Source organism: Piliocolobus tephrosceles, chromosome 14 (assembly GCF_002776525.5).
Source record: "Piliocolobus tephrosceles isolate RC106 chromosome 14, ASM277652v3, whole genome shotgun sequence".
Taxonomy (NCBI): Eukaryota; Metazoa; Chordata; class Mammalia; order Primates; family Cercopithecidae; genus Piliocolobus; species Piliocolobus tephrosceles.
Genome location: NC_045447.1, coordinates 84,652,599 through 84,680,085, shown reverse-complemented (window position 1 = coordinate 84,680,085; position 27,487 = coordinate 84,652,599). Strand labels below are relative to the sequence as shown.

Below are 27,487 nucleotides of genomic sequence, written 5' to 3'. Positions count from 1 at the left end.
AAAAAAAAAAAAAAAAAAAAAAAAGTTAAAAAAAAATTTGTAATAATAATAATCTACAATATACAGGAGAGCCCCGTGAAAAGAGTTACCCAAAATGTCAATAATACCAAGTTTGAGAAACCTGCTGTATAGCCAAGTCGGCTCTTCAGGAATAGGGACATTAATGGCAGAGGGATGGAGCAGGTGCTCTTGGTGTAATAACTGATCGTTGTTTTCTCTCTTCCACCCTTTTCTCCCACTTGTCCTCACACAGGAGCCAATGCCTCGGCCCCAGACCAACTGAGCTTAGCTTTAGCCTGGAACAGAGTTGACATCGCTCGCAGCCAGATCTTTATTTACGGGCAACAGTGGCCGGTAGAGTATATGTCGTCACCTGTGAAAAGCCCACTTTGGTTGGGCAAGGGTATTTGTTTAAGGAGCCTCTGAGATGGGCTCAGAAAACGATTGCCTTTTCTTTAAGATGGAACGTGTTCCTTGGCCGCAAAGTCCCTGTTCTGGGCTCCTTTTCTCATATTTAGGAAAGCACCGCCATCTAGTGGAAATTTCAACTGAACACAACTCCAAATATTTCCATCTCTATGAGTTGTCTTTAATAGCAATTTTCAGCTGCAAATGATGCCATTTATTTGAATACATCTGAAAAAAATATAAGATAAAGCTGCATTAAAATTAAGGAAGGGGAATTATTAATTTGCTTCTGATTGTCTTTGATAGAGGCAAAGGGAAGAGGTTGCTGCCCAAGTGCTGGCAGCTCCTGCTGGTTTATGGCTGGGTCACACCTCAGGATGCAGAATTAGCAGGCTTCCCTCTGCAGGCACCATCTGGTCCTGGTAGCTGAGCACAGGTCCTCCCTATTTGCAAAGAACAACATGAGGAAAGCAATGCTTTATATAACTGTTCTTGGTTTGCTTCCCTCAATTGACTCTACCAAAAATAAAAATTTGAGAGATTGGCCATCAGGTGGTATATGTATGCATCCACAGGAGGCAGCCCAGCAGCCTGAAACTTGATTTCTGTGCCTGGAGTCACAGCACTCACTGGCAGGCCTTATCTTACTACTTCCTTTCCCCTAGAGAGTCTCTGCCTGGGATTGAGCCGTTGTCTTCACTCAATGCTGGTGGATTGCTTACATGGAAAGATTCGTTAGAGTCTAGACCCTGCGACATTTTTGTGAAATGAATTGAATAAAAATCTAAGCCACTGGCAAATCCAGAAAGTAGGCTGGTTGTTCTGCTTTGTTCTGTTTTGTTTTGTTTTGTTTTTCAGTTAAGTGACATCTTTGTGGTCTTGCTTCTACACAGAGACCCAGCATTGATTTAGGGCCTTTGGTCTGTTGCCTTGGGTCCCTCTTCTCAAGTCGGCCTGTGGTCTCCCTCAGAGCCTAAGGATAACAAAAATGAAGACAGCGAAGTACCCCCTTTGACATTTCACTGGTGTTGAGACGTTTGATCAGATAATTGCAAGGGGAAAACCCTTGTGAACACTTGCACCTTCTTGGGATCCAGAACAAGAGATTCAGGGAAGAAATAGTTTTTGGAACTAGAAATGCTTGACTTTGATTTGCAAAGACAGGCCCCCAAACATGGGAGAGGTTGTGGCTGTCCCAAAAGTGAATCTGTGAACAGTCTTGCTAGCATGTTCTTAGATGCGATGAAGGTTTAGCAGATGTCAAAGGCATCCCTTTCTAAGCTGTTCAAGTGAACACTAAAGAACTGCAGTCCTAGACAGACCCCGGGGCAGACTAACTCAGTGACTTGGTTTGCAGGTGGGATCTCTGGAGCAAGCCATGTTGGATGCCTTAGTTCTGGACAGAGTGGATTTTGTGAAATTACTCATAGAGAATGGAGTAAGCATGCATCGTTTTCTCACCATCTCCAGACTAGAGGAATTGTACAATACGGTAGGGCCAAACTAAGGCACTTTTTATTTTCTTTTTTGTTCGTTTGTTTTACCTTCTCCTGCCCCCCATATGCCTGTGATTCTCTTCCCTTCTCCTCTCCAAATGCATGGTTCATTGATCATAAATACTCCCTTAGACCTACATAGATGACAAACACCAAGTCACCAAGATTCCGCTTGTTTTAATTGCTCAGTTGTCAGCATCTAAGGCAAAAAGTTGTGTGATAACCTGAGTGTATCATTCTCATATTCTTACACAAAACCACAAGGCTCTGGAAATGAGAACCAGTTTGTTCTGTAAGGCCAGAGGGTGTTAGAGGCAATTAGCAAAGGAGGATTGATTAAGCATCAAAAAAGGCCAATTAAGTATCCTACACCATTTTGTTATCCTCAGAGCTATGAAGTTCATTCTTCATAGTTCAGTTATAAAATGGAATAAAAGGTAAAATATCTCTTCTTTGGAGTTACTCAAAAATTTTGGGTTTTTTTTTTTGTTCGTTTGTTTGTTTTTTAAGCTTAGTAATGATTTGGTAATTTACTCACTAGGGATACCAAGGAGTAATCATAGGTAAAACTACTGTTTATGAAGTTATTGAGAGCATTCACACAAGTTAAGTGCATTGGCTCTGAGCTCATACTAAAATCCAGTGAAGTTTAAAGGGCAGAAATTTTTCCCCCATTTAACAAATGAGGAAACTGAGGCTGTCTTAGTCCATTTGTACTATAGTAACAAGATACCTGAGGCTCAGTAATTTATGAACAACAGAAATTTATTTCTCTGGGTTCTGGAGGCCGGAGGGTCTAAAATCAAGGCTCTGGAAAGTTCGGTGTCTCGCAAAGGCTGCTTTTCTCTTCCAAAATGGCACCTTGTTTTTGCATTCTCCAGAAGGGACAAATGCTGTGTCCTCACAAGGCTGAAGAGACAGAGGGCAAAAGGCCTGAATGTTGTGTGAAGCTTCTCTTATAATGGCCTTAATCCCCCTTACAAAGAAGGAACCCTCAGGACCTGATCACCTCCCAAAGGCCCCACTTCTTTTCTATTATTGTTATTATTATTATACTTTAAGTTCTAGGATACATGTGCAGAATGTGCAGGTTCGTTACACAGGTATACATGTTAAATGCCCCACTTCTTAACACGAGTACATTGGAAATTAAGTTTCAGCATGAATTTTGGAGAGGACACAAACATTCAAACCATAGCAGAGTCCAAGGTGAATTCAAGGTCACAAAACTCCTAAGAAAGAAGCCAGTGAGTACCGAACCCAAGCTTCTGTCTCAGATTATTCTACCCCTCATTTTCATGTCTCTGTCCCATCACGCAGAGGGCAAGCAGGATGGAGCTTATTTCCTGTCCCCAGCCAGTGGTAGTTGTTAGATGGTACCACCGTGGCACCATCTGCAAAAAATAGAAACGGGTTAGCAGAATGGCTCCTGGTTTCTGTTTTCTCCACAGACTTTTCTTGGTTCAGCATACTGAGACTTTCAGGAAGAATGATGGGTTTTCAATTTGAAAAAATGAATAAATAAAGACAAGCATTGAATGGCCTATCAATTAGAGAATCAAGGGAGTAGAGTAATTTATTCTAAAGACTGGGGCGGGGGGCGGGGGGTAGGAAAATTCTAGACTGAGAAAGGCCAGTAAGTTTGATCACTTCAATCTGCTAGTGGTGGCTTCCCAGAATACTTTGTTGACAATTATGGAACAGTAAATAGCCTCAGTAATAATAATAGCTAACACTGATTGGCATTAAGTACCATTTTTAATAGCTTTATAAACATTATATCATTTAATCCTCACAACAACCCCATCAGATAAAGTGATACTATCATTCCCATTTTAAAGATGATAAAACTGAGTCACAGTTAAGTAGTCTGCCCATGTTCAGAGCCGGTAAGTGGCAGAGGTGTAGAGGCAGGCACCCTGACTCCAGAATCTGTAGGTTCAATCACTGCACAATCCAGCATCCCCTCAGTGGAAAAAGAGCTCTGATGGACATGTCCACATGAATGAGCAGGTCGTTGCAGCAGTTCACAGGCCTGTCTAAATACTTGAATGGTTGCAACAGTGCTTAAGAATTTGCCATTGGCTGGGTGCAGTGGCCTCCCAGCACGTTGGGAGGCTGAGGCGGACGGATCACTTGAGGTCAGGAGTTTGAGACCAGCCTGGCCAACATGATGAAACTCCATCTCTCCTAAAAATACAAAATTTAGCTGGGCATGGTGGTGCATGCCTGGAATCCCAGTTACTCCAGAGGCTGAGACAGGAGAATTGCTTAACCCTGGAGGTGGAGGTTGCAGTGAGCTGAGATCACACCACTGCATTCCAGCCCGGGTGACAACAGAGCAAGACTAACTAAAATGAAAAAAGCCATCACTATTTTAGATTCTCTCAAAATCTAACCAGATTTAGCAAATAAAATGCAGGAATGCCCACTTAAATGTGAATTTCAGATTAACAACAGACAATTTTGTTATATCCCAAAGATTGCCTGGGACATACTTAGGTTAAAATTGTACTTTGTTTATCTGAAATTCAAATTTAATTAGTCATCTTGGATTTTATCTAACGTTCCTATTCCTAAAAGACAATAGAATGGCAACTTATTTCACTTTATATTTACCTCAAGCAAACATCTATCTTTTTTACAAAACTCTTTTTTTCCAAACAGTCTGTGGCTTTTTCTTTAAATCAAGTTGCAGCAAACGGTCATCCAAATCCAGCCTGCTGCCTGTGTCTGTATGCGCTGCAAGCTAAGATTTTTTTTTTCACATTTTTAATGGTTGAAACAATCAAAAGAAAAATGCTATATTCTATGACACATTAAAATAATATGAAATTTGACTTTCTGTGCCAATAATTAAAATTTCATTGAATCATAACTAGGCTCATTTGTTACATATGAGCTATGGCTACTTGCACATTTACAACAGCAGAGTTGAACAGTTTCAGTAAAGACTGTGTGACCCACAAAGTCTAAAGTATTTACTCTCAGGCCTTTTACAGAAAAAGTTGGCCAACCCTCTTCTCAGACAATTTCTCATTCATGATGAGTAATAGACAAGTTGCGATGGCAAAGTGCCCAAGTGTATTTCCAATGCGGTCAATGGGGCCTATTGTTCTCCCACCCTCATCCCGGCCCCCGGCTGCAAAACTGGCTTCTTCCATCACATTTTGGCCCAGCTGTCAACAGAGTTGACAACCTCCCTTACAAAGTTTGAACCTAGAACCTCAAATACATTTGCTTGAGGGAATACAATTTAAAAAACTGCCAACGTGTTTGTTTAGAAGAAACAGGTATGGCCGGTGTGGTGGCTTATGCCTATAATCCCAGCACTTTGGGAGGCTGAGGCGGGAGGATTGCTTGAGGCCAGGAATTTAAGACAAGCCTGGGCAACATAGTGAGATCCTATCTCTAAAAAAAAATGTTTAATAAAAACATTAGCCAGGCATGGTGTTGTATACCTGTAGTCCCAGCTACTCAGGGTGCTAAGGGGAGCCCAAGAGTTCGAGGCTGCAGTGAGCTGTGATTATGCCATTGCACTCCAACCTGGGTAACAGAAGAACCTGCGTCAAAACAAAACAAAACAAAAGTCACTGACAAAGCTTTTCATCTGCAAATGGGGACAATGTAAAAGAAAAAAAGAAAAGGCAGATACACTGAGCAACTAAAACAAGGTCCATCTTAATGAACTGCCCTCCACCAGCCAGAGCCCTTCCTTCCAGATCCTTCTTGCCTTGCCAACCAGAGCCCCTGACTAGCAAAACTGTTTGATTCTTCTTTATTGTTTTCAGAGACATGGGCCCTCAAATACATTGTACCACTTGGTCAGGGATGTCAAAAAGGTAAGAATCCTCTCGACTGCAGGTCGGAGGCCCTGTCTTGACTGCTTCCTGTGATTAGAGAGTGCCTCTGTTTTGCATGAGCTGCCAGAGTATTCCTGTCCCTATCAGGTGCCCCTCATTTCGGAACAGTGTGTGTGTGCCTTTTAACTCTGAAGCTTCTGTTCATGATGCAGCTGTGGTGTTATCACCAATCGCTGTGCTTTTAGATGCTGTCGTTGGACATAATGCTTTTGGGTAGTGGAACTCTCAGCTTTTCCCTTGCCAAGTGGATTTATGCCATTACCTGTATTTTTCCATATGCCCCTCACTGTTTGGGGAGCTGGTTTCCATGCTGCCTGACTGACCACAAGAGTAAATTTTCGTTCACCAGCTCCTGATACAATGTCACATCTACTGCTACATAGAGTATAGTCAGTAAGCATAGCTCCAAATTTTCTAAAAACAGGGACTAAAACATAAATATGCATTCCATTCTTCTAACATTCTATTTTTTCCAGAATACTTTTTCACTCTTGTCATCTCATTGGATGGGAAAAAAGTGTTGGTAGGTATGGATCAGGTAGAATTATTTTCATTTTACAGATGAGGAAGCCGAACTACAAGGAGATGAGAGCTATATTGGTGGTTAGTGAAGAGCTAGGTTGAAAGCTCAGTTTCTTTTATTCATAATGATAAAATAATAATAATAGTCATGAGCTAGTGATGACTAGGTATACAGCATTGCTGCATACTTTCAGTGCATCTTAACTCATTTAATCTTCACAACAATTCTATGAAATAGAATTATTATTTTATTATTACAGGCTAGGCACAGTGACTCATGCCTGTAATCCCAGCACTTTGGGGGGCCAAGGTGGGTGGATCACCTGAGGTCAGGAGTTCAAGGCCAGCCTGGTCTGGTCAACATGGTGAAACCCTGTCTCTACTAAAAATACAAAAATTAGCCGGGTGTGGTGGTATGCACCTGTAATCTCAGCTACTTGGGAGACTGAGGCAGGAGAATCACTTGAACCCGGGAGGTAGAGGTTGCAGTGAGCCGAGATCGCGCACTGCACTCCAGCCTGAGCAACAGAGTGAGATTCCATCTTTAAAAAAATTACTATTTTATTATTATAATGTAGTTTTATTCCCATTTAAAGACAAGAAGAATGAGGCATAGGGAGATTCTGTTTAATCTTAGCCAAGTGCTTGTTCTTTTGCCCCATATTATCTCCTTCAGAGGTAGCTTGAGTTCTGAACCCTTAAACCCATCCCAGAAAGTGATGTTTTAATTCCAAAAAGTAAAACAGAAGATGGCACTGCCCCTGCCCCATACAGATGTGCCCATACACACATGCACACATATGCCCACTATCACCACTTAGTAACAATTGTTCACGAAAGTCCACAGGACATATTCAGAGAAAGCTACAAAGTGAAGTCAAAAATACAGTATGATTCCTTCATCTCACAGGAAGTGATTGGCTAGAATTGCCCTTAGGCATCGTGTAACTACTTTTTTATTTTTCCTTTGAAAGGCCAAGCAAAGGCCGTGGGCTACTTATAATGTACCTATTCACCTGCTGGACCTTTGCTAAGAATGAGTAAAGGATATAAAAATAACACACAAAAAATCAAAATCTCCATCCTTTGGCCCTTGCAAACTTTCCTCCCATCTCATGAAGGACTTTTCATCTGCTTGAGTGGGTGAAGCCTGTAGTTCTTTCAAAACAAGGGGAGAAGACACTATGCAATCTGTACTTCCAACTCAACAACCACTTTCCTGAGATTGTATCTTTCACTGGTCTACCCATTCCATGCCATCGTAGTAGATCTGCCTTCAACAAACCCATTTCTCTTTTCTTTGAACCTTCCAATTTTGTCTAATTCATCCTGGCTTAAGATTGCCTGAAAACTAAACTCAGAAGATTAGAAGTAGACACATTTGATGTGTCTTCTTCAGCGAGATAGTTGTTGCTCATGTTCAATCAAATGTTTTGAGTTTTTCTAAAGTAATGACTTGGGGTATTCTCTCCTTCCTTAAGTTAATCTCTGTCCCTGAAGGAATTGTGAGGTTTTCTAAGGAGACAGCTATGCCTTTATCCCTCAATCCCAGTCATCACCAACCCAAACCTTTCAAAATAGTCACTCATCCAATTCAACGATCCAGCCTCCCAGCGATAATGTCTTGTCTAATTTTCAAAGGGATTTTTGCAGTTAGATTTCACTGAGTGTAAATGATTAAAATCCCTCTTATTACTTTCTTTTCCCCATAGGACTCTGCTTTGCAAGATTGTTTTCTCTTTTCTGAAATCCCTTGAGCTGCCTTTTGCATTTGCTCACGTCACTTGTATTATTAGAAGGCATGTAAAGTATCTCTAAGATAGGGGGTTTTTGTAGCTTCTCAGCTAAAGATGTACCTCAAAAATAATATACACTAACAAGAAAGAACAGGATGGTAAGAATTTGGGAGGAAGAAGGATTAAAAGCAACTATTTTTTTTTTCCTTTTAAGTATGATCCAAATATTAGAGCAAGAAAATCATTATATAAGCATGCATTTACCATTTACTTACAAATTTAGTAACTGGAAAAAATGGTAACAAATGACCAAGAATAGTACTGAACTGGCCTAGAAATAATTTATCCTTTTACCTGGAAAAAGAGACTGCCAATAAGACAGAGAGAAACAGAAAGCCAATGTTTAATTTCTTCCCTTGGGAAAAAGTAGAAGCAGGAAATGCAGAATTCATTATTTCCAGGACCACGGTAAGTATCCGACGATGGGAGAGCAAGAAAGATGAACAATGGTAGTCACAGGAGTCTCAGTGCCTACATTTTATGTTATATGGATTAAGGGAGCTGAAAATGAAGATTTTTGTTTGTTTGGTGTTTGGGGAAGAAGTGAATAAGGGAGAAATTAACATTGGTGTACAACTTTCTCAGGTGACTTTCAGCAATTTTCAGATGGTTTCAGGTGACTTTCAGGTGGTTTCAAGTGACTTCCAGCAATTTAGGCCAATGAGATAATCAAAGGCTGCGAAACTAGAGTTAAAATGCTAAGAAAATCTTGGGAACTTAAAGCAATTTTCAAAATTAAGGAACATAATAATAAGTAACGTGTGCTTTCTTCTTTACAATTATGGGGGCAAATATATGTGTGCATATATGTTTAATCTGGACCAAAATTAATAAGTTATTAAGTCTGGTACAAAACGCTATTCATGAATTAGGAACATAGTCCTAGACCTTAAGCATAGTGTTTGATAATACATCCGTAAAAGTGTATGTAAATAACTCTTAAGAACCAAAGGAATGCATTGAGGAATTGTCAGACCATCATAAGTCAATCAGCATGACATCTCCAGTTCACCTCTTCTTTGAGACCAACAGAGCTAAATGTGGGGAATTGCTCCCAAGCTTGTTTTGAAATCTCAAATTATTTATATCAAGGGAACAATCTAGGAGCAATGAGGTAAAAAGAGTGGCTCTTCAGCATTAATCAGAAATTTAAATTGTTTTAAACCAACCCAGTTCCCTGAACTATTTTCATGCATAAATCCATTGAATGTACCAATGCTCTCATATTAAACCAGAGTGGCCCAAGTCTGTCTGCTTTTCTGTGGAATATAACCTGCCATTTTAGTAGCTGTCTGCTCAATTTGTGCCTCTGTATGTTTTAAAGTAGTTTTTTCCTTTCTTAAATGTGCTAATACTTCAAATTACCTATACTATCATTCCCCACTAAAGGAGGATGCTATTTGAGTATTATGTAGAACTGGTGATGAAATTATGATAATTTAAAGTTCATTTACATGGGAATTAAGACCCAGAGCTTTTCAGAATGCAAAAGAAAAAAAAAGCATTTCAGACACACTTTGGGTAAGGAAAGGGCATTTGCATAATCCCATCTGCTAAATGCATGGAAATTTGCAAAAGCATTATTATATTTCAGAGGATTGGTTGCCCGATATATTGCCATGTTATGGGACTGCACACTGGGGTGATGTCCTCTTTTCCCCTGAGCTTTCACCAGCTGAAGTCCCTACTGGGTGATTACTCACACCAACTGCAGTCCACTTTTCTTTATTGTACAAGCTGTCCCAGGGGAGTCTTTTCTTCACACTCCCTTGGTAAACGTGACAACCAGCAATCATTTCATACCTTATGTATATCAGAAGGAACCAATCTTGTTTTGAAGGCTTGTTATGAGTTTCAAAGGAAAAAAGTTTTCCTAAACAGTTGAGATCTGATAGTGATATCATGAGCTGACATCTGAAAAACCCCAATCCTTTTGAAGAGCAGATCTAATTAGTGAATTTAAACTAGCATTTTAAGGAAAAGGTTTCCTTATGCATGGCATGAAGTAAACCTTAGCTTCAGGTTAGTAGTTCATAGCATGAAAAAAGAAGACAACATTTTCAAGTTGTCAAATTGTACCTACCCATAGAACTCAAGCCTGTCTAGCAAATTATTTGAATCACGTGACCTCCCATTGTTAAGGCATGAAATGGGAAATAATAGTTCAGGCTTTACCAATTACCAAAGTCATTACCGAAGGGGGTGGGGGAAGTGTTAGAACAGAAACAGCAGGCAGAATGACTGTTCCTCCAGTATCCCTTTTGACTTCTAATTTGAAAAGGACCCAAGCAAAGGAAGACTCCTCCAAAAGGTGTTTGTGCTTTACCTGTTGGCATGTGAGGTGCTGCTCACCTTCTCTGCTTTTTCCAGAGGAGCTGGATGCACTGAGCACCACCCCATCCCCATCTATCCTTTTACCATCCCTTGTCTCCAAGCCTCTGGTTCCACTAACCAAACTCTAGGGGATCATTGGAAGCTACATCAACCTTGGAAGCTCTGAACAGGGTCTTTGACCAGTGGGCCAAAAGGAGTAAGAGCAGCCTGCCAGGTAGTGGTCATATAGTTGGATTTTTAGAAATAGTCAGGATCTTAGAAGTTACTGTGTCCAAGCCACCTATTTTCACAACATAAACTGAGGTACAGAGAGAGGAAGTGATCTGGCCAGGGTCACATGGGGTCAGGGCCATGGCCCAACCCAAGGCTGTTTCTTCTATGGGGTCATGTTGCTGGCTGCTCTCTGAATGAGTATCCATAAAGTCCCCTCTGCCTGGCAATACCCATCCTAGGAGAAGCAATGCAAATGCATAATCTGTGACATCCACAGGTCCCAGTGATCAAGGCCATTGGCCCAGCATTGTATCATGCACTTAGGCTGCCATCCCCCTCAGAGTCCACGCAGGACACCTATCCCAAGAGGCCTAAATTGTACTCAATTTTATTCATGTTATAAAATCGATTTCTTCTTTCCCAAGAAGGTTTCCACTCTTCCTAGTAAGAAAGGAAAAGTTATTCCCTAACTTCTTTGCTCCCTAAAATCTCTGTGAAGAAACATGTGATCCAGCCTTGCAGGCTGAATTCAAACACATTACTTGTTAAATTTTCACTCCTCCAAATACCACTTCCAGGAGAGCATCCGACTCACTCCTTAGCCCCCAATCCTTCACCCACTCTGGGTTTGTTTATATGGCCTTATGGTATGTATAAAACAGAAGATGGTAAGGTGCACTTTGGGAGGCTGAGATGGGCGGATCACCTAAGGTCAGGAGTTCGAGACCACCCTGACCAACATGGAGAAACTCCGTCTCTCCTAAAAACACAAAAAAGCTCGCCGGGCATGATGGCACATGCCTGTAATCTCAGCTACTCTGGAGGCTGAGGCAGGAGAATCGCTTGAACCTGGGAGGCAGAGGTTGCAGTGAGTCGAGATGGTGCCACTGCACTCCAGCCTGGGTGACAAGAGCAAAACTCCGTCTCAAAAGAAAAAAAGAAAAAAGAAAAAAAACGGAAGAGGCAGGAAAATGCTGGGGAGGGAGGAATTCTCACTGGCTTCGGTTAGGTGAATATTGCCCCCTTGTGGTCAAACAGAATACAGGAACCTCAGTGGTCGCGGAATCATTTATTCTCCTTCAGGGGTGACCAAACATAAATCATTCTGAAAGAATCAAGCTTTATATGAGACGATCCCAGCATCTTCTTGCCGATATATACCCCTAAAAGTCCTTTATGGATATAGCCATTTTCTAAAAATGTTCTATTTGCCCCTTAAATGTTTATTGATTTTGAATTTTACTATAATCACTTTCCTGACAACTCCCAAAGATACCTTGAAAGCATAAATATTCCCTTTCAGTATTGGTCTTCAAGCAATATTGGTGTCTTGTTTTTAGAATTCTAACTGATGCTTACACCTATGTTTCTCAAAGCAAAATACATAGGTGTTAGGCTTGGTATTACTTTTATTTTATTTTATTTTATTTTATTTTAAAGACAGAGTCTTGCTCTGTCACCCAGACTGGAGTGCAGTGGTGCAATCTCGGCTCACTTCAACATCCACCTCTCAGGTTCAAGCAATTCTCCTGCCTCAGCCTCCCAAGTAGCTGAGACTACAGGTGCACGCTGCCATGCCTGGCTAATTTTTTGTATTTTAGTAGAGACAGGGTTTCACCATGTTGCCCAGACTGGTCTCAAACTCCTGAGCTCAGGCGATCCACCCACCTCAGCCTCCCAGAGTGCTAGGATTACAGGCGTGAGCCCACATTTAAAATTTTTTAAATTCCTACAAGATTAAAACTAGGCGCAAATTTATAGAGCTGCTCTGATTGCCTTTTTATAGCATCACAATAAGTCCTTTGATGATTTTCCTGAAACCTGGTCTTTGAACATTGCAGACCATAAAGGCCGTGGAGTTCAAGCCTCTTTCACTGGAAAGAAATCTGAGAGCCTAAGGGAAAGTGTCTGCTGGCCAAAGGACAGAGAGAAGCCCAGGGCAGCTGACTGGAAGCTGCTGTGCTTCCTCCTCACCCTGCCAAGGAAAAGACACGATGGGTGGGCATCCTCGGGCAGTCGTCCCCATAGGAGCCCCATCGCTATGAATGAGGCTCACCCAGGCTGGTCCAGTCTTTGAGACTCTTCTACTCTTTAAATAACAGCCTCGCCTAACAGTACAGGAGAGCCAGAGGATACAGAAACTGTGGCCTTGTTAGTCTGCCCCAACATAATAGAGAAAAGTGGTTGCATTAGTACTATGTTTAAACTCAGTTTAATTTTATGGGAAGGCTAATACATGAAAAGTTACTATCTTAAAACTTTCTCTGAGCTCCCTTTTTAATATTTTTTTGCCATGCTTTGCATAAAGAAGGCAGACAATTGGTCTTTCTTAGCCTGAGGATAGCTTAGCTTGCTGATTCAGTTAGATGGATAAAGATAATCTTCAAACAAAGGAGATTCTGAAATTCTGAGGAGGGTAGAGGCCATTTTTGTGACGGGACTATTCAGCTCATCAAATGGATGCCAGATTAGGCTATGGAGGGCCAACGTCAAGGACGAAAGGGGTCTGTGTCTCAAAATGTTCTCCCTCATATATGATGCCCTTTACACAGCCCCATTTTGCCTGGCTGGCTCCAGTTAGATGCCCAAGCCTGCCATGTACCTCAAGCCAAGGGAGAGGTAGAACCCAGTGGCCTGGGGTGGGAGCTAATTCTGGGGACAGCAAGGAAGTCTAAAAAGCAGCAATGGGCCGGGCACAGTGGCTCACGCCTGTAATCCCAGCACTTTGGGAGGCCGAGGTGGGAGGATCACCTGAGGTCAGGGGTTTGAGACCAGCCTGGCCAACATGGCAAAACCCTGTGTCTACTAAAAATACAAAAATCAGCTGGGCATGGTGGCATACACCTGTAGTCCCAGCTACTCAGGAGGCTGAGGCAGGAGAATCACTTGAACCCAGGAGGCAGAGGTTGCAGTGAGCCCAGATCACGCCATTGCACTCCAGCCTGGGCAACAAGAGTGAAACTCTTTTTTTTTTAAAAAAAAAAAAAAAAAAAAAGCAGCAATGGAGTCTTACATGCTTGAGGCTGGTGCTTCAATTACTATCCCATTGTTCTCACCCCATTGAGGATAGCCACTGAATTCCAGATACAGCATTACCTGTATTTCAAAGCAAATTTCCATAGTGAACTAGGGCTATTCCAACCAGGGATGACTAACAGATTGTGGCTAGTTGGTTTTGTTACTGAGAACATAACACTAAAAAACCCAAACCCAGACTTGATCCCAACCACATCAATTAATTTCACTGTTTTACTGGTTTATACTTTCAACAAAAACACTCTGAATGCCCACCATATGCCAGGCATATTATAAGCGGTTCTGAGGATATAAAGATAAATCAAACAAGAAAAATATAGAGCTATAGGTTTAATGATAGGATGCAGAGGGATACCTCTAATCCTGAATCCCAAAACCTTCAAATGAATACAGTTGCCCATAGAAAACTTGAGTAAGGACAACTGAAAACCTACCCTCAGGTTAGCAAAAAAATTTTAATTAATTTCTGACTGAAAGTAATTAGCTTTTGACACTATGAATTTCCCAGTTCTGCTGCCTAATCTACCACTACCACCAGACCCTTACTGAGTAGACAAGCAGTTTGACAAACTTGGGTGTGCATCAGAATCACCTGAGGAGCTAGGAAAGGACATAGAGGCCCCGATACATTGAAGTAAGTGAGACAAAGTCCAGGTGTTTGCAATGTCACCACGTTCCCCAGGGTATTCTGATGCCACCAAAGTTGGAAAACGACCACTATACATAATGAACGTCTTCTGTGGAGTGGCAGAAATCTCACACAGCATCCTGGGTGGGTCCTTCCTTAAGGACAAAAGTGGATGGAGCCCCTCGTGTCTGTCCAAAATAGATCTAAGGGCATGAGGCTTCCCGCGTGGTGTCACACCCAGCCATTTATGGTATAGAGCACTCTCCTGCAAGAAGGAGCTACAGCAGGCAGCGAGAGTGGATTGGAATTCGCTGTGCACTCAGACTTTCTCACAAATGGAACTAACGCTCCCTTGGCCTAACAGCAAAACTTTTCTTTAGAACCTAAACTTTAGAAGTCGAAAGCAGTATTGAGTAAATAATAAGAAAATCTTTATTATTTTTGCATCTAGTGATGGCAAACAGCTCAAAAAGACACCATAACTCTAGATCTTTAAGAAATGTTACTCTCTTTAAAAGAAAAAATGAAAAAAATCTCCTTAATTCTAGAAAAATAAATACTCCATTGCTAAAATGTCTTCTCCAATTTCTCTCCCTCTTCTCTTTAAATGCAAGGGATGTTCCTATACAACCTCATCCTGACACCCAAAATCCCCTCCCTAAATGTTGCTCTTCTTTTATGAAAAAAGCATCAGTTTTTTTTTAAATTATGGATAGAGGTTTTGTATTAAAGGAGACCTGAGTCCTAAAATCCCAGCTGATGGAGGCCCTGGTAATGACACTCATCTTCTGAGAGGAGTCTTCCTTTAGTGGGTGGTAAAAACCGAATGATATCAAGAGAGTGGTGACAGGCCTGGGTCAGAGGCAGAAAGAGGGGCTTGGGGAGCATTTGGGGAAACCTAGTTCCTAGTGCCTGGGAGTGATAGCATTTGCCGTGTCTAGCCTTGTGTTTCTTCTACACTGGTGTTTTTTTCTCCCCAGCTGAAGACTTGAATAAATATTTTGATTTTCTATTATTGCCGACGATTACTGCATCTTCTTATTTAACTTATGTCTTCTTTCCAAGCGAGAGTATCCAGGTTTCGGTTGGATCTATTTTAAGGTGAATTAATTAACCAGCATAATAATACATTCATATGTTTCTTTTTTCAATATTTTTTTTTACTCTAGTTACAGAATACATGAACTAGAATCCCTAGTAAACCACGTTGTCTTTTGGATTTGTCTGTTTGTTTGTTTCATTCTACCCTGATAGGGGAACCTGCCCCCAGACTACAGAATCAGCCTGATTGACATCGGCCTGGTGATCGAGTACCTGATGGGTGGGGCTTATCGCTGCAACTACACGCGCAAGCGCTTCCGGACTCTCTACCACAACCTCTTCGGCCCCAAGAGGGTGAGGCTGGCTGCAAATTCAGGGCCCCTCCTGGAAGGACTAGGGTGTATGGGATTTGGGTTGTGGCTTATTTGTCTCCAAGGGGAATTAAAATCAAAAACTTGTACTGAGAGTGAGCCTATACAATCAAAGAATAGTAATGAAATTCAAATTAATCTTATCATTGAGATTATTAAACTCAGCAGTTTTCCAGGTTTTGGGTCTTTATACCTTTAAAAATTGTTGAGAACCTCAAAGAGCTTTTATCTATGGGAATTCTACCCATCGGTGTTTATTTACCATGTTAGAAATTTAAATGGAGACTCTAAAAATATTTAATTCATTTTAAGTTAAACATAGGAATCCCCATTATATGTTAACATAAAGAACATGTTTATAAAAAATATATTTTCAAAAACAAAGAACAAATTCATAATAGGAACATTTTTTATCTTTTGCAAATTTCTGTAATGTCCAGCTTAATAGAAGAGAGCTAGATATCTACTTGTGGAGTCAGTCTATTGTAGGATGTTCCGGTTAAAGTATATAAAGAAAATCTGACCCCACGAAAATACATGACAAACATAGCAAATATATCAAAGGAAGGAGTATTTTAATCCTCTTTACATATAATTGTAGATATCCTTTTTTTGATACTACACCAAAATTTAGTAAGTAACCATTTCTTAAAAATCAGTTGCAAGGTGAAACCTAAAACCATATAAGTGAACTTTTCAAATTCTGTTACATTAAAATCCACTAGTTGAGCCAGCCATGGTCCCAGCTACTAAGGAGGCTGAGGCAGGAGACTTGCTTGAGCCCAGGAGTTCGAGGCTGTAGTATACTATTATAATGCCTGTGAGTAGCCCCTGCCCTGCAACCTGGACAATGTAGTGAGACTCTGACTCTAAAACAATAAAATACAATAATAGCAAAGTAAAATCCAGTGGTCTATCTTATACTTTGATGGATCTTGTAACATCATAGATTGGTCATGGAAAATTATTGGTTTGTGAAGGTATGCAGCTCTTCCAAATACTGACACATTTTATTATACAGTTTCATTAGTATCACCTCTCTCTCATGGGAAATGTCTTTCAGTCCTGAAAAGCTGTCAAAGTCATGGTGGGGGTGCGGGGAGTAGATATAAGTTTTCTAAAATCCCAATTTTTTTCTTAAAAGTTTGAATTTTGTCATTGGCAACAAATACTATCTATTGTTTTCCTTGAAATAACAGCCTCACTTTGGTCATTCCAAACACATGTGCCAAAGGTCCAAGTCTACACAACCTTAGTCCATCTGCCAATCAGTCCTTCAAGTAAAAATTATATTCCATGAAAAAAACAAGTGGCTATAATACAATCCAAACAATCACATAAGTGCATTTCCTCAGGACAACCCATAATAGTTCAGTATACAGCAGAACTATTTTAGGAGTATACTTCCCATTTCATCCCACAGAACAGTAAAAAGACGGTTAATCAAGGGTAAGGATTTAATAAAGTTAATTGTTTTTTAGTCCTCAACAAGGTCATTCTTAAGTAAAATGGTTGCATTTGCTTTCTGCAAGTGCATAATACTGGAGTCTAATGACATCTGGTAAAGGTGGGTACCACTGCCTTTATTCTTGCTAAGGCACCCAACAGCTTTACTCACCATTGCTTTTGTACCATCAGTACAAATGTCAAGATGGTGCCAAACCCAATTACATCCTAGTACTATTATGAAAAGAGCTTTGACTACACACACCCTCTCAAAATGTTTCAGGGACCCTCATGACCCATGGACCACGTTCTGAGAATTGCTGCTCTAGCTGGTAGTGGGCATAATTTTTTTTTTTTTTTTTTTTTTTTTTTTTGAGATGCAGTCTCACCCTGTTGCCCAGACTGGAGTGCAGTGGTGTAATCTCAGCTCACTACAACCTCCACCTCCCAGATTCAAGCGATTCTCCTACCTCAGCCTCCCGAGTAGCCAGGATTACAGGCACGTGCCCCTACACTCAGCTAATTTTTGTATTTTTTAGTAGAGATGGGGTTTCGCCATGTTGGCCAGGCTGGTCTTGAACTCCTGACCTCAGGTGATCTGCCTGCTGCCTTGGCCTCCCAAACTGCTGGGATGACAAGTGTGAGCCACTGTGCTGAGTCATGATTTTTATATTTAAAAAAGTTTTTTCTGATTCTGAAAGCATTTTGTGGAACTAGTAAAGAACTTTGAAAACACCTAAAATTTAACAAAAGGGATTTGTTTGAAAATGAAAAAATATATATAACAGAATTTTTTAAAAAACCCAATAAGGATAAATAAGAAAAAAATGAAATAGATATTAGCCTAGTAGTCATTTTAGAAGCTGAAAGAGAGAGAAAAATAGAGAGAGAGAGAGAGAGAGAGATTCGGTTTGAGCTGTTCTAACGTGAATAGTCAAATACAATTTGGAGGAACTGTAAGTGCTGTACCCTTACCATTTACTCAAATAACTTTCAAGATGGTGCCCAACCATTCTGAAATATTTAAAAGCTTAAAATTGGTCTTTCTGGCCCCTGAGATATAATTTTGTATTACCTCCTGTTAAATATAGATCAGGGTCTGTGTCCTTGTGAGTTGCCTTTTCTCTCCGACTCAGCCTGTGCCTGTTTTGCACATTCCCAGCATGGCCAATGATGCTTCCTGTGTGCTGACACTTTCCATGCTATTGAGCACCTTTGCCACCATCAGCACAGGCCCTCTGGCCCCACTCGCTCTTGCCCTGATGTGCAGCAGCACAGGGAAATGGCCAGCATAAAGCATCTAAACATATTAATATATTTCTGAATAATATCCCAAGTCTCCAGATAATAGAAGCTTTTCAGAGGTTTGAGAAATACATGATTCGATCTGCTTGATTGAAGGTTTCCTTGTTCATTTGTCTTGATCTGTTCAGACTGCTACGACAAAATACCATCAGCTGGATGTCTTGTAACAACAGAAATTCATTTCTCACAGTTCTGGAGGGTAGGAAGTCCACGATCTAGGGACCAACAGGTTTACTGTCTGGTGAGAACCTGCTTCCTCTTTCATAGTGACACCTTCTCACTGTGTCCTCATCCAGTAGAAGGGTGAATGAGCTGCATTGAGCCTCTTTTATAAGGGTACTAATCCCATTCCTGAGGGCTCTTCTCTCTTGATCTAATCATCTCCCAGAAAGTGTCCCCCCTAATAACATCACCTTTGGAATTAGAATATCAACATATGAATTTGGGGGGCGAAAACATTCAGACCAAAGCACTCGTTCAAATACTAGATGTTGTGAAGGTGTCAGCCAAGCAAGATGCTTATAGAAGGTGAAAGAAATCTTGGTTCACAAAAGTCATTATCAACCCGCAGGCTCTATCCTCAGGCAATCTCATTATGCCTGGCCAGTTTCCTCATTTTCTGTAGATTCATTAAAATCACCAAATCCAAAATTCTCTTGGAATTTCTATAAATCAGTTCTTCTTGTGGCATTTTATTTAGCAAAATAAAATTAACGCTATATGGTACAACAGTGTTCTTATATTACCTGTTTAAAATATAATAGGACTCTTGGAGGCTGGGTGTGGAGGCTCATGCCTATAATCCCAGTACTTTGGGAGGCTGAGGTGGGAGGATCACTTGAGCCCAAGAGTTTGAGACCAGCCTGGCAACATAGTGAGACCCCGTCTCTACAAAACGTTTTTAAAAGTTAGCCAAGCATGGTAACATGCACCTCTACTCTCAGCTACTTGGGGCACTGAAGTAGGAGAATCACTTGAGCCCAGGAGGTTGAGGCTGCAGTGAGCCATGATTGTGCCTCTGCACTCCAACCCAGGTAACAAAGTGAGACCTTGTCTCAATAAAAACAAAACCAAAAAGATACAATAGGACTCTTCTTATCTTTATGAAAGAAAGATCTAACTGATCTAACTTTGTTCACAACATTTTTTTTAACAGCCCAAAGCCTTGAAACTGCTGGGAATGGAGGTAAGTGTTTGTCCAAATTATTAGTGTCAATGATTTATTCTCTTTGTTACCCATTATATATATGCTATATATATAGTATATATATATAATAATATATAGTGTATATATAATAGATACACTATATGTAATATATATACTATAAATATATAGTATATATAATGTGTAATACTATATATACTACATACTATAGTATGTATACATTATATATGTATAATTATATATATATATAATGTGTCATAAGGGTTCCTCACAGCACCTTTGAAAATTCCACCATGAGGTTGTATCTGCAATGCAAACAAACAAACAAAAATCCTATTTGAAATACTAACCTGAAACCAAGGAAGCATATAAATTCTAGTAATCAAAATCTATTGGAGTGTTTACAAATGGTGACAGGTCCAAAGGCCAGAATTGCATCTAATAAGTATTCAGAAACTTGAGATAAATCATCCATTTGCCATCTTTTGTTCATGTGGTTACAGTCGTGTATGCAAATAAAAATCTAGGCTGTCCTTATCCTTTCAGCAAAAAGGGTAGTGCTCTCCATAATTAGGTACAAACATTACCTTTTGAATAAAGGTAATGTTTCACACAGAAGTGAAGAGAAAGAAAATGGCCCATTAAAAAATAATTTTTTAAATCAGAGTGTAACACTGACATGTTCCCCCAGCACTGTGCTTATGCATTTATCATCACTTGTTTTACAGTTGGGCATGGATGAGCTTGTGAGTTCTTTTAGGACGGAAGCTGGCCTAGTTCATGTCAGTACTGATCCCAGAGCTAGCTGGGAGAAGATATACAATTGCTACTTGCTGAAGTGCACCAATTCATTTCTAACTCAGCCTGTGTGATTTCCCTATAATTACAGGATGATATTCCCTTGAGGCGAGGAAGAAAGACAACCAAGAAACGTGAAGAAGAGGTAGACATTGACTTGGATGATCCTGAGATCAACCACTTCCCCTTCCCTTTCCACGAGCTCATGGTGTGGGCTGTCCTCATGAAGCGGCAGAAGATGGCCCTGTTCTTCTGGCAGCATGGTGAGGAGGCCATGGCCAAGGCCCTGGTGGCCTGTAAGCTCTGCAAAGCCATGGCTCATGAGGCCTCTGAGAACGACATGGTTGATGACATTTCCCAGGAGCTGAATCACAATTCCAGGTGGGTCCGCCCAGCAAAGGGCTGGTTGGGGGAGAGGAGGAAAGGTGGGCTCCCAGTGCTGGAAGGTCTGAGCTACTCAGAACTTTTAAGGGAAGTCAGTATCACCCCAGTGATGCACACACAAGATGGACACAAACAATTCCCCTTTATTGTGCACAGTGCCACGGACAGTGTGGTACATACAGAAGCATGGAACATTTTATTTCATCCTCTCAACTACCCCATGAGGTAGGTCCCATAGTTATGCACTTCTTTCAGCTAGGAAAAATGGGGCTCAGAGAATTTAAGATCACACATTTGTGGTGGCAAGGCTGGAATGTGAACTGAAGTTTGACACATTTAACAGGACATACTGCCTGGTGTAGTGGCTCATGCCTGTAATCCCAGCACTTTGGGAGGTTGAGATGTGTGGATCATTTGAGCCCAGAAGTTTGAGACCAGCCTGGGCAACATAGCAAGACCCCATCTCTAAAAAAAAATTAAAAATTAGCTGGGTGTGGTGGTGCATGCCTGTAGTCCTAGCTACTCAGGAGGCTAAGGTGCGAGGATCTCTTGAGCCCAGGTGGTCAAGACTGCAGTGAGCCTTGATCATTCCACTGCACTCCAGCCTGGGAAACAGAGAGAGACTCTGTCTCAAAAAAAAAAAAAAAAAAAAAAGACATAATGTACTCTATTGATTGATTACTCCACCCCCTACACTCATATGACTGAATCTGAGGGCCTGAGTACAGAGATCATATATTGTTTGACTTACACCCCCAGTTCTATACATGGTATCTGGCACATAGTAGATGCTTAGCGGATGTTGGCTGGATGAATTTAGAAACAGACCAGACCCCATATGAAACAACTACATCACACAGTGACCACATTTTCTGGTTGGCCAGCAGGTCCACTTTTATCTTATAAGTCTCCAAGCTGACCTGAAGGACTGTCCACCCATTCTGTCTTTCAGAGACTTCGGCCAGCTGGCTGTGGAGCTCTTGGACCAGTCCTACAAGCAGGACGAACAGCTGGCCATGAAACTGCTGACGTATGAGCTGAAGAACTGGAGCAACGCCACGTGCCTGCAGCTTGCAGTGGCTGCCAAACACCGCGACTTCATCGCGCACACGTGCAGCCAGATGCTGCTCACCGACATGTGGATGGGCCGGCTCCGCATGCGCAAGAACTCAGGCCTCAAGGTCAGCGCGCCCAACAAGGTCCTCCTGGCTATGAGGACCAGCGGGTGGGGTAGAGTTTTCCCAGCCAAAATCTGCCGTGGGATTGGGCATCCTCTTATCTCAGGCGGGTGGTTCTAAATCCTGACTGTGCCTCAGAATCCTGTAGAGTGTTGCTTGGTTTTGTTTTTTCCATATAGAGGCTGGGGCTTCCCCCTGGGTCCTGCTGCATCAGCATCTCTAGAGAGGGTGCCTGGACATTAATATTTTTCGTAGGATCCAAAGGGGATGGCCATGTACAGGTACTGCAGGGGCTGCCATTTGCATGAGCAAAGCCAGTTGCACCAGGAGTCCCCACCTAGGCCACCTGTCACTGCAGAGGATGCCTGAACCCCTGGCCCTCCTTGGCATCATGTCATAGAGACATTGGCTCTTACCAGATGTGCTTGAGAGGTCTTTTTAAACTAAAATAACACTGAGATAGATTTATTTGTAAAGCCATTGCTAGATAATCCTAATCTATTCTTAAGAAAAACAAGTCGCAGATCAGTGTGTATAATCTGAGGCCATTTTTAATGTGTCTATGTATAGTTATGTCTGTATAAACTATCCTATAAAAACCAGGCAGAACACATAGTAAATTGTCAGCAGCGGTTACCTCTGAGGTTGAGTGGACTATGAAAGGGATGTTACTGTTTTTAAGGGAAATAGGATGGTGTATAGCGTTTGCTTTTTAAATGTTCTTTTCAGTGTTTTTCAAGGAAAATATGAAACCGAAAAAGGAAAAGAAAGACAGAAAAAAATGGGAGATGGAAGATTGAAAGGATATGGGGAGTTTTTTGTTTGTTTTTATTTAAGGTATACAACATGATGGGTTTTGGGGTTTTTTTTTTTTGAGATTTTTGGAGGGGGTTGTTTTTTGTTTGTTTTTGAGACAAGGTCTTGCTCTGTCACCCAGGCTGGAGTACAGAGGTGTGATATTGGCTCACTGCAACCTCTAACTCCCACGTTCAAGCGATTCTCCTGCCTCAGCCTCCTGAGTAGCTGGGATTACAGGCACAAGCAACTATGCCTAGCTGATTTTTGTATTTGTAGTACAGATGGGGTTTCATCATGTTGGTCAGCCTGGTCTTGAACTCCTGACCTCAAGTGATCCACCCGCCTTGGCCTCCCAAAGTGCCGGGATTACAGGCATGAACCTCTGACACCCAGACACAACATGAGGTTTTGATATACATTGTGAAATGGTCACTCTAGTCAAGCAAATTAGCATATCCATCATCTTGCCTCATTACCCTTCCTTGTGTGTGTAAGAGCACCTAAAATCTACTCTCTTAGCAAATTTCCAGTATCCAGTACCATATTTCAGCTAGAGTCCTCGTGTTGGACATGACATCTGTATGGTACATACTCATCCTACATATCTACAACTTTGTACCCTTTGACCTGTATGGCCCCATTTCCCATTTCCTCCCCTCCCCAACCTCACCCCTGCCCCTGACACCCACCATTTTATGGGACCAACACCCCTTCTCCATACCACTCTTCCTGTGGGCTCTTGGCCTAGAGTCACAGAAAGGTTCTGTGACGTGGGTCATGGGCACTCCATAGCCACACTGCTAGTGACCGCCAAGCCCGGCCTCAGGAAGGGAGCCAAGCCGGCTCTCAGCTCCGAGGACAGGGTGTCGTGTCCCCTGAAGACTGCCAGCATGCCACCTGAGCCTTCCTAGGACAGCCAGGCACCCAGAATTCAGCGTCATGAATTCACAGCCATTTTCCGTGAACTACTCTGGTGTCCCTGTGGGCATTCAAGCAAGGACTGTCCCTGCCTCATTACTTGAGGATCATTTTTACTGACCCTTCAGAGGGGTCTTAGCCCCTCACCTTGGAGCAATGTCTTCAAGGAGGTTGATGTTTAGAAGTCTTGTGCCCCAGAATTGTTTTAGGATTGAGAGAAGAAGTGAGAGAGGACTTGGGGAATACAGTCGGACGTCAGTCTTATCATGCAGAAACACACTTGTTCATTCTGAAGAATGAGACCGCCCTCTCAGAAGAAAGGCTTCCGTATTTAGTGTCCTTGTGTAGATGTATGCGTGATGTTCATACATGAGAGAAATATAGTGCGGGCTTCTCCTGGGGCTTGTGTGTAAGGGGATTCTCTCAGTGCATACGGAGCCCACTGGGGTGTGTGTGTGTGTGTGGCTGTGTGTGTGTTTTCTGCTGTATCGTAGCAAATACCAGGAAGATGCCCTAAAATGAATTAAATGCTTTCCTACATGTATTCTCTCAAGGTCAACTTAGGACAGCATTCTTTTTTTACAGAGATAATCAGATAACACATAATCCACTCCACTTGACACATTAGCAAAAAAAAAAAAAAAAAAAATGCCAGTGGACAGATGTATGAATTGATTTCACAGTCAAAATCAAGGGCTGTCTAATGGCTAAATGTAAATCTGAATTCTTTCCCACTTTTGCCTTAAATAGAGTCTCTTTTTCCTCTGTTACCCACATGCAAAGTGGGTGTTAATTGGGTAAGACAAATTTGGGCAAAATGCTTTTTTCCTCCAAAAATGAGACTGAGCTGTGCAAAATATTTCCTAGATGGGACAAAATGATCCTCTTAGTATTAATATGTTAATCTGTTAGTTATTCAGATGTCCAGGTCTCCCACAGAGCATATAACTGTGTGTGCACATGTACACGCACACATGCACACAGTCTTATACCCCACACCTCAGGCTCTCTGATTCTAAACAACCACCCTAATCTTAATCCTTTAAATGTGATTATTATTATTATCATTATTATTACTTTAGGTAATTCTGGGAATTCTACTTCCTCCTTCAATTCTCAGCTTGGAGTTCAAGAACAAAGACGACATGCCCTATATGTCTCAGGCCCAGGAAATCCACCTCCAAGAGAAGGAGGCAGAAGAACCAGAGAAGCCCACGAAAGAAAAAGATGAAGAGGACATGGAGCTTACAGTAAGAAAACACTGCACAGTTATTCTCTGTGGGCAGAATTCCTAATCCACTTGTCCCACCAATATGCTCAAGATTCAGTAACTCCTTAGGTCAGACGTCTGTTCCCAGCCTTCCACCAAGTTTAACCATGGAGTGCTTTCATTTCAGTACTGCAACCAGGGTATTGGAAAAGTGTAAATAACATGACCGCAGGATCCACTCATATGTGAAATCTTGCAGCCAGCTAGTGGTGCAGGACAAACCAGTGAAATTCTAAAGCAAGACACCCTACGTTTTCCAAACAAGCGAAGCTTTTTGAACAACCAGATGATGTAACTGTCTCAGCTCACAAAGAGGGAAAGGGAATCCATGATTTGGGAGCAGCCGGCTTCACTGAGCTGGTACTGTTCTGCGGATCAGAAGCTAAGCCTGTATCTGTCTTCAGGGTCAGGCTCACAATTACAGCACTAATTGAATTTTGAGGTTTGTATGCAAAGCTTTTATTAGCTCTTCCTGGTATAATTATAGAGCATAGAGGCTTTGTTCTGCAGAGGGAAGGGGGCAGCTGGACATGGGACAGCTTCTTGCAACCCCCGCCTGAGCAGCGTGACTGCCACTGGCTCATATGCAGAGGCTAAAAATATCACATGCTGTTAAAGGGACAAACAAGGCTTCATAGCTTGGAAGTCATCAAGCAACAGCTCCATAAGGACTTTCTCAATTTGCCTTACCCTCCCTCACCACCCCCGCCGATGACCGTTGCTGTAGTGACCCAGAAGAAGCTATAAGGGGTGAAATCAAAAATTAGTTTTGCTCAGGTGACAAAAGGCCTTTGCACTATTATCCTAGTAGGAGAGCAGTACGAATTATTTCTCCTGCAGGTAAACAATATCTCCTTCCAGTAGGCTTTTCCTAAAGATCTATTTGCAGACACAATCCCTGACTTACTGAATGAAAGGCCAACTTTTGTTTCAGTTTGAGGATTTGTATAAAAATCTGTGGAGGAGTTGGCTCAGCTCTGTAACAGATGACTGTCTTCCCTAACAATCTCACCATAATTTTGTTCTCTGAATAGAATATAATAGCTTGATCATTAGAAGAAAACTGGCAATAGTAATACTGAATCTTTATTGAATATTTCAGCTGAACGTGTGCTCTGGAACCAGAATCCTGCCCTGTCACCTACTTGCTGTGTGACCTTGGGCACAATTTTATAACCTCAAACACAGGAACAATAATGTTGTCTAACTCACAAGCAGTTGTCTAGTGTAAAAAGTGTGCCTGTAAACTACTTACAGTGGAGACTGGCACACTATACACCAATATTGTTTTAACAGTGCTAAGTGCTTTATGCATACTTACTAATGGAATCCTCACAAAAGTCCCACAAGATAGGCACTATTATTGGCCCCATTTTATTTATTTATTTATTTATTTATTTATTTATTTATTTTTATTATTTATTTTTAGAGACAGGGTCTCACTCTGTCACCAGGCTGGAGCAAAATGGTGTGATTATAGCTCACTGTAACCTCAAATTTCTGGGCTCAAGGGATCCTCCCACCTCAGCCTCCCAAGCAGCTGGGAATGCAGGTGCACACCACAACACCTGGCCTTTTTTTTTTTTTTTTTTTTTAAGAGATTTCCCAGGCTGATCTTGAACTCCTGGTTTCAAGTAGTCCTCTAGTCTTGGTCTCCCATAGTGCTGGGATTACAGGCATGAGCCACCACGTCCAGCCCTAATTCCTATTTTACAAATGAGGAAACGGACACTCACTCATAGAGGTTAAATTGCTCAAGGATACCCAGCCAGTTCATGGCAAAGCTAAGATTAGAATCCAGGCATACAGGCGCCATCAACCACACTTTTAGACGCTAGGTTAAGGGCGAGAGAGAATGTCTCTCTGGTCTCAAGCGTGGCTGCTCAGCCTATTTGGTCCACCATGTAGAAGAAAGAATCCAAAAGTGATGAATGAGCCTCCAAAGTCAAGTGTGGCACAGTCCTGACATCAGTACACATCCTAGGAAGACATCCAGAAACTGAATCAGCATTCTCTCTGGTTGGGTCTCAAGGAAGAAAGCAAAGGGAGGTAGCTTCCCCTGCTCAGCCTAGAGCTTTGAGAACCTGATCCTTCAAGAAGCCACCATAAGAGATGCATCTCTAGACTAAGAGCAAAGTTTAGTAACAAGAGAATAGACCCTGGCCTTGTTTACTAAGAGCCCAGTAGAAGGCTCTGTAAGAGCATTGCTGCCCGAGCTTCTTCTCCACAGGCACAAACAGCAGGGAGAAGGAAAGAAGGAAAGGACATGTGGCCTGGCAAATTCAGGGCTGGACAGCAGTTGTCTGTAACGTGGACCCCTCCCTTGACTCTGATGGCAAATTCTGTCACGGCTCGGGCACTGGTCAGTAGACAGAACCGGGAGAGAACTGCAGAGTGCAGCTAATTGGCACCTCCCCTCCTTTTATGGGATTGATATTTGAGCTTCTGTGTTAAACCAGTATATCCTCTCTTGGAATGGGACATTTTCCTTTGGCCCTTCCAAAATGATACACGAAA

The 27,487-nt window shown here is 41.7% G+C and overlaps 1 protein-coding gene across 33 annotated transcripts in view; it reads left to right on the top strand.

The window, feature by feature from the left end:
• Nucleotides 1–27,487, top strand: part of TRPM3 (transient receptor potential cation channel subfamily M member 3) — a 908,811-nt gene that overhangs the window by 796,926 nt on the left and 84,398 nt on the right. For 9 of the 33 annotated variants that reach the window (XM_031934067.1, XM_031934068.1, XM_031934065.1 and 6 more), the window contains 9 exons: nucleotides 254–354; nucleotides 1,766–1,900; nucleotides 5,696–5,746; nucleotides 15,362–15,397; nucleotides 15,551–15,691; nucleotides 19,616–19,645; nucleotides 20,514–20,803; nucleotides 21,759–21,987; nucleotides 24,783–24,950. In XM_031934067.1, the coding sequence (XP_031789927.1) occupies nucleotides 254–354; nucleotides 1,766–1,900; nucleotides 5,696–5,746; nucleotides 15,362–15,397; nucleotides 15,551–15,691; nucleotides 19,616–19,645; nucleotides 20,514–20,803; nucleotides 21,759–21,987; nucleotides 24,783–24,950 (1,181 nt within the window). The remainder of the gene's footprint in view (nucleotides 1–253; nucleotides 355–1,765; nucleotides 1,901–5,695; nucleotides 5,747–15,361; nucleotides 15,398–15,550; nucleotides 15,692–19,615; nucleotides 19,646–20,513; nucleotides 20,804–21,758; nucleotides 21,988–24,782; nucleotides 24,951–27,487) is intronic. The other 24 variants (XM_031934069.1, XM_023213277.3, XM_023213265.3 and 21 more) reach the window with 6 other exon arrangements.